Source organism: Canis aureus, chromosome 14, assembly GCF_053574225.1.
Source record: "Canis aureus isolate CA01 chromosome 14, VMU_Caureus_v.1.0, whole genome shotgun sequence".
Taxonomy (NCBI): domain Eukaryota; kingdom Metazoa; phylum Chordata; class Mammalia; order Carnivora; family Canidae; genus Canis; species Canis aureus.
This window is the reverse complement of record NC_135624.1, coordinates 16,021,098-16,033,821: the sequence shown is the minus strand read 5'-3', so window position 1 is coordinate 16,033,821 and position 12,724 is coordinate 16,021,098. Positions and strand designations below refer to the sequence as shown.

Sequence of the window (12,724 nt, the reverse complement as noted above, 5' to 3'; positions counted from 1 at the left end):
CATTTAATGCAATCCCTATCAAAATACCTTGGATTTTCTTCAGAGAGTTGGAAGAAATTATCTTAAGATTTGTGTGGAATCAGAAAAGACCCCAAATAGCCAGGGGAATATTAAAAAAGAAAACCATAGCTGGGGGCATCACAATGCCAGATTTCAGGTTGTACTACAAAGCTGTGGTCATCAAGACAGTGTGGTACTGGCACAAAAACAGACACATAGATCTGTGGAACAGAATAGAGAATCCAGAAGTGGACCCTGAACTTTATGGTCAACTAATATTCGACAAAGCAGAAAAGACTATCCACTGGATAAAGTACAGTCTCTTCAATAAATGGTGCTGAGAAAATTGGACATCCACATGTAGAGGAATGAAGCTGGACCCTCTCTTACACCATACACAAAGATAAACTCAAAATGGATGAAAGATCTAAATGTGAGACAAGAGTCCATCAAGAACACAGGCAACACCCTTTTTGAACTCGGCCACAGTAACTTCTTGCAAGATACATCCATGAAGGCAAGAGAAACAAAAGCAAAAATGAACTATTGGGACTTCATCAAGATAAGAAGCTTTTGCACAGCAAAGGATACAGTCAACAAAACTCAAAGACAACCTACAGAATGGGAGAAGATATTTGTAAATGACCTATCAGATAAAGGGCTAGTATCCAAGATCTATAAAGAACTTGTTAAACTCAACAGCAAAGAAACAATCCAATCATGAAATGGGCAAAAGACATGAACAGAAATCTCACAGAGGAAGACATAGACATGGCCAACACGCACATGAGAAAATGCTCTGCATCACTTGCCATCAGGGAAATACAAATCAAAACCACAATGATATACCACCTCACACCGGTGAGAATGGGGAAAATTAACAAGGCAGGAAACAACAAATGTTGGAGAGGATGTGGAGAAAAGGGAACCCTCTTGCACTGTTGGTGGGAATGTGAACTGGTGCAGCCACTCTGGAAAACTGTGTGGAGGTTCCTCAAAGAGTTATAAATAGACCTGCCCTATGACCCAGCAATTGCACTGCTGAGGATTTACCCCAAAGATACAGATGCTGTGAAACGCTGGGACACCAGCGATGCTGGTGCACCCCGATGTTTATAGCAGCGATGTCCACAATAGCCAAACTGTGGAAGGAGCCTCGGTGTCCATCGAAAGATGAATGGATAAAGAAGATGTGGTTTAGGGGATCCCTGGGTGGCTCAGCGGTTCAGCGCCTGCCTTTGGCCCGGGGCATGATCCTGGAGTCCTGGGATCAAGTCCCGCGTCCGGCTCCTGGCATGGAGCCTGCTTCTTCCGCCTGTGTCTCTGCTTCTCTCTCTCTCTATGTCTATCATGAACAAATAAATAAAATCTTAAAAAAAAAAAAAAAAGAAGCTGTGGTCTATGTATACAATGGAATATTCCTCAGCCATTAGAAACGACAAATACCCACCATTTGCTTCAACGAGGATGGAACTGGAGGGTATTATGCTGAGTGAAGTAAGTCAATCGGAGAACAAACATTATATGGTCTCATTCATTTGGGGAATATAAAAAATAGTGAAAGGAAATAAAGGGGAAAGGAGAAAAAAGAGTGGGAAATATCAGAAAGGGAGACAGAACATGAAAGACTCCTAACTCTGGGAAACGAACAAGGGGTGGTGGAAAGGGAGGTGGGCGGGGGGTGTGGGTGACTGGGTGAAGGGCAATGAGGGGGGCACTTGATGGGATGAGCACTGGGTGTTATGCTATATGTTGGCAAATTGAATTCCAAATAAATAAATAAATAAATAAATAAATAAATAAATAATAAATAAATAGCAAGCAAAAAAAAAAAAAAACCCACAAATGTATTATATCTTTAGGTTATTTTCTTAAAAGCATTATTTCTGGAAAATAAGCAAATAATTCAATTTCATGATATTGTGCCATAAGGTTTTCCAAAATTATTTTACCAATTTAAATGCTCACAATTTGTGTACATTAGATTTCATTTTTTCTATTAATCTAGAGAGTGTGAAAAGTGATTTTTTTTGTATTCTCTTCATTAACAATTAAGCTGTATATATTTTTATATGCATTAATTTATGCTTCCTTTTCTGTGACATGACTATTTGTATTTTGGCTATTTTTCACCTTATGGCTTATTTATTTATTTGGGGGGAATAGGGGCAAAGGTAGAGAGAGAGAGAGAATCCCAAGCAGGTCCCACGCTCAGTGTGGAGCCTGGTGTAGGGCCCAATCTCACATGTTGTTTATAATAGCAAAAAAAAAAAGAAAAAGAAAGAAAGAAAGAAAGAAAGAAAGAAAGAAAGAAAGAAAGAAAGAAAGAAAGAAAGAAAGAAAAAGAAAAAAGAAAAACAAGCTAAATTTCTATTAACATGCAGTTATCAATTTAGAGTATCTGTATGTAACTCAGTATAGAACAGGGAAATGCATTTTTTTTAACTGCAGCCATGTAAACTGCACAACTTAGTGTTTTCATATATTTTACATTTAAATTTGACCAAAACAATTGTTTTCGTTAATGTTAATATAAAAGCATTAAAAAATCAAGAGATGGGAATAATAAGAAAAATTATTTTAAGGATTTTATTTATTTATTAATTAGAGACACACAGAGAGAGGCAGAGACATAGGCAGAGAGAGAACCTGGCTCCTCAAGGGGAGCTGGATGGGGCAGGATCCCAGGACTCCTGTTCCACACCCTGAGCTGAAGGCAGACACTCAACTGCTGAGCCATCCAAGTGTCCCCCCAAAATTGTTATAAAGCCTAGAAAATCCAGAATATAAAATCTTTCATTTTTTAGAATTTCTTTTTATGATACCAAGGTAACAGTTATGAAAATTATCAGAGAGATAATTTTTTAATTTATTCTTTACTAAAATTGGCAACCTCAGGCATTCATTTTTTTTAATTTGGGGATGAATAATATTTTATTATTAATTATTTTTTTGCTCAAAACATGATTATATAGAGGACAGTATTTATGTAATTTCTTCCTGCACTGATTCTTAATTACATTATTATTATTTAATATCATACTAGGTTCCTTATTTAAGAATTACAATTTTAGGGACACCTGGGTGGCTCAGTGGTTGAGCATCTGCCTTTGTCTCAGGGTGTAATCCTGGTCTGGGCATCAAGTCCCTCATCAGGCTCCCCGTGAGGAGTCTGCTTCTCCTGCTGCCTATGTGTCTGCTTCCCTCTCTGTTTCTCTCACGATTAAATCAATAAAAAATCTTTTTTTTTAAATGCAATTTTATTAAATATGAATTTTTGCATAGACAATATAAACAATGTATGAATGCATGATTATATTTTAGTAAGAAATAATGCTAAATTACTTATAGTGGTATAATTTGCTCCCAGTTTTGCTAGCTTGTTATAATCTATTTGAGAGATTCTGTTACCAAAGGATACAGAAAAATAAATCTGATACCTTTAAATCTGGCGATCTAGATTCAAATTTAGCTCTAACGTTTTTTAAGCTTTACTATTTAATGGAAATAGCACACTCTGTGTTTTTCCATGTTAGCTTTATAAAAATATATGCAAATGTATGGAAAACCACTCTCCACCTACATGTACTTTTTATAAAGCCTTCTCAAAGTAGATTTGCATTAATCATGCTTCAAATAAGAATGTTCTATAAACAGAAGCCACGCCATTTCATTGAAAAATTATTACAGAAGTTACATTACTGCAAATAAAAATCATACAAAAATTATAAAGTTTGAACTTTAGGTATAGTCTGACATAATCCATTGCCATGGTATTAAATTTACATAGGTAGATGCAATAAGTCTGATATGCATTTTAAATATTTCCCTGCCTAAGTTTTAATTTTATTAAATATTGCAATATATTTGAGATGTTTGTTTTTGTTTATGCCTAGGTTATACAGATAAATTTTGAAGAATTTGATCTGGAGATTGGCTATGATACTTTGACAATCGGTGATGGAGGTGAAGTTGGAGACCCCAGGACAGTGCTCCAAGTGTAAGTGCTCAACATCTCATTTTTGACTTTGCCTATCAGGTCTTTATTAAATCTTACCCTTTCTTTCTTTCTTTTTTTTTTTTTTAATTTGTCCCTCCCACTACTCCCAACAGAAGAAGCAGAGTAACTTGGTGATTATGTACAACCTACATGTAATATTCTTATTAGTTCCTCTTCAGTGAGGTTTAAGGTACTTGATCCAAACAGAATTTTTTTAGAATCTATTGTAGACAGAAGCCTGTCAGAAATGGAGGCTCTTAGTAAAATTGCAAGTGGTTGATTAGAGTTTATTTTAAAAAATGCCCTTGCCCTTCAAGTTTAAAAATAAAATGAAAAAATAAGTATAAGATAGATTCCAGGGGACTCATACTAGTATTGAAGACTGGTGGGTACTGTTCATTTATTGGCCATAAAATCATACCTAGCCATCGAGATCTGAAGTTTAGAGTTTTTCAGTGGTTTAATACTGGAAGTAGTTAGCAATAAACCGCTCTCAGTGTTGAAGTAGATGAAATAGATCAGGAAGAGTGTGGGCTAAAACAATCATGTATTGAAAAAAGGAAATGTTAGGAATTTATTTATTACCCAGTCCTTGGGCTAATCATTCTAATAATCTACCTCTGAAAGTGGCATGAAAAAATGCTTGGGGGAGACTATATTGTGTTCTCTACTGTGAATCTCAAAAACTTAGAGTACATTTTATCTCAGATTTCTTTTTATAACTATTGATTTTCAATTCAGCTTTTATGAATACAATGGATTTCCCTAAACCATCAAATCAAAGTTCACTCTGAGTATTTCATCTCCAGTGGGAATAAAAATTAAAGCTTCTTTCTGTGAGCATTACCTTTTAGAATGTTCAATCAATAGATCTAAATCGGTCCCCTAGTGAGAATGTGGGAGGGCTAGAAGAGAGAAAGAAAAAAAAACAAAAACAACATTATGTCTAAATAACCCTAACACCGTGAGGGTAGCATGTATGCATGCACATATACATACACACATTATCCAGATCCAGACCTTATTGTAATGACATATATCTATTTTTTTACAACTCAAAGTAAGAAGAAATAGAGCAATAACCTTATAGTTTTTAGATACTGAGAGGAAAATAAAGCAACTCTTTTTTTTTTAAGTATGGCCATACATCTAAAAAGAGAAGAAAGAAAGAAAGAAAGAAAGAAAGAAAGAAAGAAAGAAAGAAAGAAAGAAAGAAAAAAAAAAGAAAGAAAGAAAGAAAAAGAGTTCTTCCTTAATCAAGAAAACCTATTTAAATCCAGAACCCTGTTCTAGGCATTGAGGGTGGCTATGCCTTTGTTTCCTGACCCCATCCCCCATAATAGCTGAAGCATCTACATGCCACTCCCACTTTTACACACACCACCGCTGTCTCTTGCCACACTCCTTCATTTTCTGCATACCTACCATTCTCATTTGACCTCAATTGACTTAAAAAAATCATTAGTGGTTTTGCTGTTCATTTCAAAACTTAATTGTCAAGTGCATGTGATGTGCTTATTTCTTTTTATATTGGAAGACAGGTATGTTTTGTTTTTTTTTTTTGGTATGGTTTTTTTAAAAATAAATTTGAAAACCATATATTGAATGAATGAAATAAAAGAGTGGATATAGTAAAAAGCATGGGATATTTAAGTGAAAAAAAAAAGTCATACAGTTGGTTTTTTGAAGAATCCCAAAATTAGCTGGACAACAAAAGACCAGGTAGAGAACAAATGTGTGGATGGTAAGTGCCTTTATAACCCAAGTGAGTAGTCAAATGGAAATAAGTGTATGTCACAGACTAACATGAGTTTCCTTCCATTGATGGTAGGAAGAAGAAAAAAAAGTTACATTTTTTTCATCTTCTCACATTCCTCTTGTCATACTGTCCCTTTTCTTTGTGTAGTAGTTTTATTTTATTGTAATATTTCCCTCACTGAGAAGTTATATTAATCTTGAAAAATTTATGTGATTCCCATTTTTCTTTTATATTCTTCTGTCTGGAATCAGGAAGTGTTTCTCAAACTTGCTTTTCTCCCTCAGAAACAAATTACACTTCTCCGAAAATATAACTCTTTTCCTTGAGTAAGGATGACTATAACAGAACTTAGGCAGCACCTACTCCTGGAGGTGTTCAAATAAAAGCTGGCTAACTAGCTAACAGATTTTACAAGTTCTGGAATTAGATCAGAAGTTCCTTTGAACTCTAAGATTCTGTAATAATAGAACTTGCTGGATTTGTATCCACCAGAGAAGCTGATATAAATTTGAGAGAATCTGAATCATATTTCTCAAGGATGTTAACTTTCCAACTTTAGGACCACCCATCTGGGCATTTGGAGGGCCTGGAGTAAGAATGCAAATAAATGCAAACTCACATATCAAATGCCTAAATATTAAAAGTTATAAATCCAGCTATATATCATTAAATATAGTATGTTCCATCCTCTGACCTTGACAAATACACCTTCATGGGGACCAGAAAAGACAAGTTTGAATTTAGAATTCTAGGAATTGTGTGATTTTCTTTGTTGGAACATGAAAGCTTGGGCAAATGTGGTCTTAGCCCCAGCCTACATCTACTACCCACTCCTACCAACTTCAGTTCTATCCTTCACCATGTGTATGGACTTCCCAGCTTAAACATTTGAACTGGTCACACCCCTCTGCAAGCACTGCCCACTGTGTCAAGGGGTGCACATATAGGTCCTAATGATATAGGAGAGCTTGGTTTTTGTCTTATGAAGTGAAAAATGGATCTCACAGAGAATGAGTAAAGCAATAGAAGTTTATTAAGGAGAGATACAGAGAAAGCTATCAGAAGTGAGAGGGGTGCCGACACGGTTGCCACTGAGGGCTTTGAGTGGCAGTCTTTTACTGAGAACCTAGCCAGAGAGCTCAGGCCTTGAGATTCTTGTCCAGTCTTTAAGTAGGGACTATTGATAACACCTTAATGATTTATTTCTTTGTGGTGTGGTGAGTTTCTGTGATTATTTAGTAACCATCAAAGGGAGATACTCTCTAACATTTTGGAGCTAGAGAGCCAGGTTTATTATTTTTCTCTCTTTTTATTGTCTTATTTCTGTTTTCTTGGGATGAACAGGAACCTGACTCTGGGCCTTTCAGTGTCCTTGGGGTTTATGAGAGTCCACAGATTTCTGGGAGCTTAACTCTGGTCTTTTCCCTTATCTTTCCCTAACTAGCCCCATCTGCCCCTAACTCATTCCTACATCACTATGTTCTGGCCCCGGAAATATGTATCTGGAAAAGAGACCCACTTGGCTCCAGGTAGCAGGGAAATCCAGAGTATTAGGTGCTAGTGAGTTGTAGAACAGTACTTCTCAAATAAACTGTAATACAGAAGATTTGTTTTTCTTTCCAATCCATCTTGAGCTGATACTTTTGTATAGTGAAAGAAAAATAAGTTCCTAGAAAAATGAAATAAAACCACATTTAAGTGCAATCCCATTATTTTTCTATCATGAAATTCACCACACAAAATTAGTCTTTCAAATTACTCTAGAAATTTCAAGAGTAATTTGAAAGACTTACTCCCAATTTCCATAGTAATAACACTATGGGCTAGAAACTAGTCTTGGATCTAGAAGAAGTGGGCAAGGGATGCCAGCAACAGGCAGACCTAACACATCCCTGGGTGAGAGTTAAGGAAAGGTCAGAGGAAGACACTCCATGGGGAAGGAATTAGGAAAGGGGTCCTTTGGCTCAGGTTTAAAAGCAAATTTACGTATGTGGCATGATAAATTGTCAAGAATTTATTTTAAAACCCCAGTTGAAAAGAATTTATTTTAAACTATACTCTTCTAACAGGTAAAACTAGTGTCCATTTAGACATCTTATTTAGCAATGTTCATTCATCAATGAACTCTTTTTTAATTTTTAAGTTTGATTCATATGCTAGTAAGTAACTTTTGGCACCAAAATTATTTTTGTAAAAAATTTTATTTTAAAAGTTTTAATAGCAGGATGCCTGGGTGGCTCAGAGGTTGAGCATCTGCCTTTGGCTAAGGGCGTGATCCTGGAGTCCCAAGATCGAGTCCCACATTGGGCTCCCTGCATGGAGCCTGCTTCTCCCTCTGCCTGTGTCTCTGCCTCTCTCTCTCTCTCTCTCTCTCTATATATATATATATGTATATATATATATGTATATATATATGTGTGTGTGTGTCTCATGAATAAATAAAAGATTTAATAGCTAAAAGTGTAAAAAAAAAGTGATAAAAACCCATGAAAATGGATGCATCTAACAGAAAACTACATAATATCATAATATTTGAAATTCTTTTACAAGAGGATGAATTCAAGCTATATTAATTTTATTGATTACTATAATAAAATTATATTATATTAATTGATTTAATAAACAATTAATTATTTAATAAACACAGGACACATCCCTTTGGTAAATATTTAACCAGATATAAAATATTCCAAGCTGTTCTGTTTAGGTCATTGGATTAAATTAAGCATTGGAAATATGTGGCATTTTTGTTTTTCATTTCCTTTTAATATTTAAGTTCTAAAAAATAAAGTCAATTGTCATACTCTATTCTATAAAAAATATATGTAGTCCATAAAGTCACAACATATTCAATAGTTAAAATAATGCTCCAAAAAAGGAACTAATTATGAAATATTTATAAAAACAAGTCTTGTAATGTCTTTCTCTGAAGTACAAAGCATATAGTATTTGCAATACAGTAACTTAAAAATAATTAAGGTATGTGGCGTCTCTTCACCCTGAGACCTTGGCTTCAAAGAAATACTTACAATGAACTTATCATCAATAAAATTATTAAATAATAGAGAATGCCTTATAATTGGACAGCATATGCAATACTGAGTTCTCCATATATTATTATCAAATGAAAATTCCTAAAATAATGCAATTTAAGTTGCAATCCTAAATCCACAATTCAGAGATTTGTTGCTTCTGCCATTTGCTGTCTCATAATCTGTTGCCCATTTGTACACTTGTCTCTCTCATTCATTTTCTCTTCAAGGGAGTTGCTTGGAGGGCATTTTCCCCCTTTTTGAAACAGCATTTTTTAATTTTTGGCAGCTTCATGGTGATATAGTGACAAGGGTCAAGGAGAGCAGAGTGTGAATATAGCCAGCTGATAAAAATTCAGGTAATGGATTTGAACAATCATGCTATTATCTTTTAAAGGCTATTAAAATAACTTTAACTTTCTCCAGACTGTTTTCCATGTGCTTTTTTCACACTTATGTGTAAATTCACCTGATAGTGAAAATGGATGTAATAAATATGAGAGAACTAACAGTGAATTGAATTTGAATTCACCTCCAACCCTCAATTCATCTGCACAGAGAAGGAGAGGATGTTGATTGTATGTCCACCCTTCTCATGTAGATAGAACTACATGTGATGGTTGAGTATTTGATCAAGCATGTGATTCTTTTCATTTTTCTTACCTTCTTTCTCACATGTTTTGCTGTTTCCTTATTGGATTCATGGTGATACTATAAAGATTAGTGAAATAAAAAACTGCAAAATAAAATATGAGGGAAAAAAGTCTTCTATTCCTAAGATAGCTCTGGAAATTTATGAATATGCACTGATATTGATTGGATGATATTGTATTTGAACAAATATCTTAAGGGGAAAATATTGTTTTGGGTATCTAAACATGGGTAATTCTCTTACTTTGAAATTCTAATTTCTTCTAAAAAATCAATGTACAATGTAAAATTTCCTTCTCAGATATATGTGGGTATAGACTAGCAATACTTTTCCCTGGGAATTCTCTCTCTCTCTCTCTCTCTCATATTATATTCCCATAATACCTAACACAGAGCCTAAATTGCATGAATATATACCTGAATTTTTATCAGCTGGCTATGTTCACACTCTGCTCTCTTTGACCCTTGTCACTATATCACCATGAAGCTGCCAAAAATTAAAAAATGCTGTTTCAAAAAGGGGGAAAATGCCCTCCAAGCAACTCCCTTGAAGAGAAAATGAATGAGAGAGACAAGTGTACAAATGGGCAACAGATTATGAGACAGCAAATGGCAGAAGCAACAAATCTCTGAATTGTGGATTTAGGATTGCAACTTAAATTGCATTATTTTAGGAATTTTCATTTGATAATAATATATGGAGAACTCATGGAGATATATATATGGAGATATATATATATATGTATATATATATATATATATAATTTATTCATTCATTCATTCATTCATGAGAGACACAGAGAGAAAGTGAGGCAGAGACACAGGCAGAGGGAGAAGCAGGCTCCATGCAGGGAGCCTGACGTGGGACTCGATCCCGAGTTTCCAGGATCACGCCCTGGGCTGAAGGTGATGCTAAACTGCTGAGCCACCCAGGCTGCCCTATATATACATATATATATTTTAATGTTAAATACACACATCTTTTTTTGTTAATGTAGTTTTTAAATAAATATTTTATTTAATAATATTTTAATAAATGATATTTATATTAGCTTTCTAGAATAGACAGATCTGTTTTGTTATGCTTATAGATTATTGTTACTGCTCTCAGTTCATTGGTCCATATGTTTTGACAAACTACTTTGTCCAAATTGTTTTTATTTATTTATTTTTTTAAGCAACTCAGTGATTCACTTTGTTAAAATCTAGGCTTCACGCTTCTTGGTATCAGACCACTACACTTGATATTTGCCTTGAGCAAACTTTCACATCTGGGAATTGTACCTTCCCAAATTTGCTTTTATACTTCCCTCTCTTAATAATGAAAAAATCTAAATACAAATAAACAACATGCACTAATGAAAGAAGGGAATATACTACATATAGCAATAAGGTTATAAAACTTTTTAAGAGATTGATGACCACAGTATAAAGAAAAAGTGCTTAGAAAATTGACCAGTGAGAAAAATCATCTGTCCCTTACCTTAAAGTTATTAAAAACAAGGAAAAGAATCTCTTCTTTTTGTTTTTTACTCTTTGTACCTCTCCTTGCCCTCCTCCACTACACACACTTACTCACTCACTCACATGTGTTCACCATCATTTTAAGTGCCTTAAGAACAGAGATTCTTAAACTTATCTTGGGTTTCCCATAATACCTAACACAGAGCCTAAATTGCATGAATTATAGTAAGAGAGACAAAGTTACTCTGCACCAAGACACTTACTGAGACATGTGAGCAGATATCTTTGCAAACATTAGTAAGGACATACTGTAACTTGTAGAGAGCTGTGCAGACTATCTGGATGCCTTGGTTCACTCGGGCTGCTGTCACAAAAAATACCATAGACTGAGTGGTTTATCAACAACAGAAGTTTATTTCTCACTGTTCTGAAAGTTGGAAGTCCAAGATCACAGTCCCAGGAGAATCTGTGTCTGCTTTGGATTCACTTTCTGATTCATAGATGGCCATCTTTTTACTGTGTCTGCACAAGCCAAAAAGAGGCAGCGATCTCTCTGGGGCCTCTTTTATAAGGGCAAAATTTCATTGATGAAGGTTCAGCTCTTATGAGGTAAGTAATTTCCCATCAAAGTCCCCACTTCAAAATACCCTCACTTTGGGGATTAGGTTTCAACACATAAAATGGGAGGGTGTGGGGCACATTCATTATCTAGCACTGGGAATTTCAACAACACTCACTGCTATCACCTCCAGGAAAAACAATCAAACTGACAGCAGCAATTATTTCATCCTGTGGACATTTAATGCGTATTCATGAAAATTACTTGCGGTTGGGAAGTAGCAAATAGATGCCCTTGGAACTTTAGAACTTTTTAGGCTACAATATGAAAATAATCTCTGTGACATTTTGATTTCTAGCAACAAATTATTAAATATAGAGATATCTTACTTTTATGGTTCTTCATCATTTCTTCATTGTGATACATCCTTCTATTGTAAAAACACTGATGATTTTACTAAAGAAAAAGTCAATATACTACTGTTTGCTTTGGTTTGTTCTTTGTGTATTTATTTTTGCATGGGTTGAATTGTCTAAAACAAAAAGTTTTTTAGTTAATGTTTATCTTTTTCCTTTTAATCAGAGATATTCGTACTATGGTAGACATTTCAAAAGTGGTTGTAATAGAGAAACGAACAAAATATAGAAAAGGCATCTAAATAAGCTAGGTTTCCTCCCACTAATAGTAAATATAATCAGCACTGCATCTTGCTAGAGTGCTAAATATATAAATGAAGGGACGCTGGGTAGCTTAACAGTTGAGCATCTGTCTTCAGCTCAGGACATGATCCCGGGATCATGGATTGAATTCCACATCGGGTTCCCTGGAGGAAGCTTGCTTCTCCCTCTGCCTATGTCTCTGCACCCCCTCCCCTCTCTCTCTCATGAATAAATAAAATCTTTAAAATATATATATATTATATATATATTATATATATATTATATATATATATATAAATGAAGTATGGTACACATAGCTGAACAGAAAGATGTATGTGCTGAGGTCTTGATCTTCAGACTCTCTTTCCAAAAAACAAACATTGACACAGAAATCTATTTGTGTATGTAATAAGAACTATGATAGACATGCTCATACAGACAGAGGAGGGGCAAGATGGCAGAGGAGTAGGGTCCCCAAGTCACCTGTCCCCACCAAATTACATAGATAACCTTCAAATCATCCTGAAAATCTACGAATTCGGCCTGAGGTTTAAAAAGAGACCAGCTGGAACGCTACAGTGAGAAGAGTTCGCGCTTCTA

At 34.9% G+C, this 12,724-nt stretch overlaps 1 protein-coding gene across 1 annotated transcript in view; it reads left to right on the top strand.

Moving 5' to 3' along the window:
* Positions 1–12,724, top strand: part of CSMD3 (CUB and Sushi multiple domains 3) — a 1,166,404-nt gene that overhangs the window by 599,695 nt on the left and 553,985 nt on the right. The window contains exon 12 of the mRNA XM_077847015.1: positions 3,897–4,000. Within this exon, the coding sequence (XP_077703141.1) occupies positions 3,897–4,000 (104 nt within the window). The remainder of the gene's footprint in view (positions 1–3,896; positions 4,001–12,724) is intronic.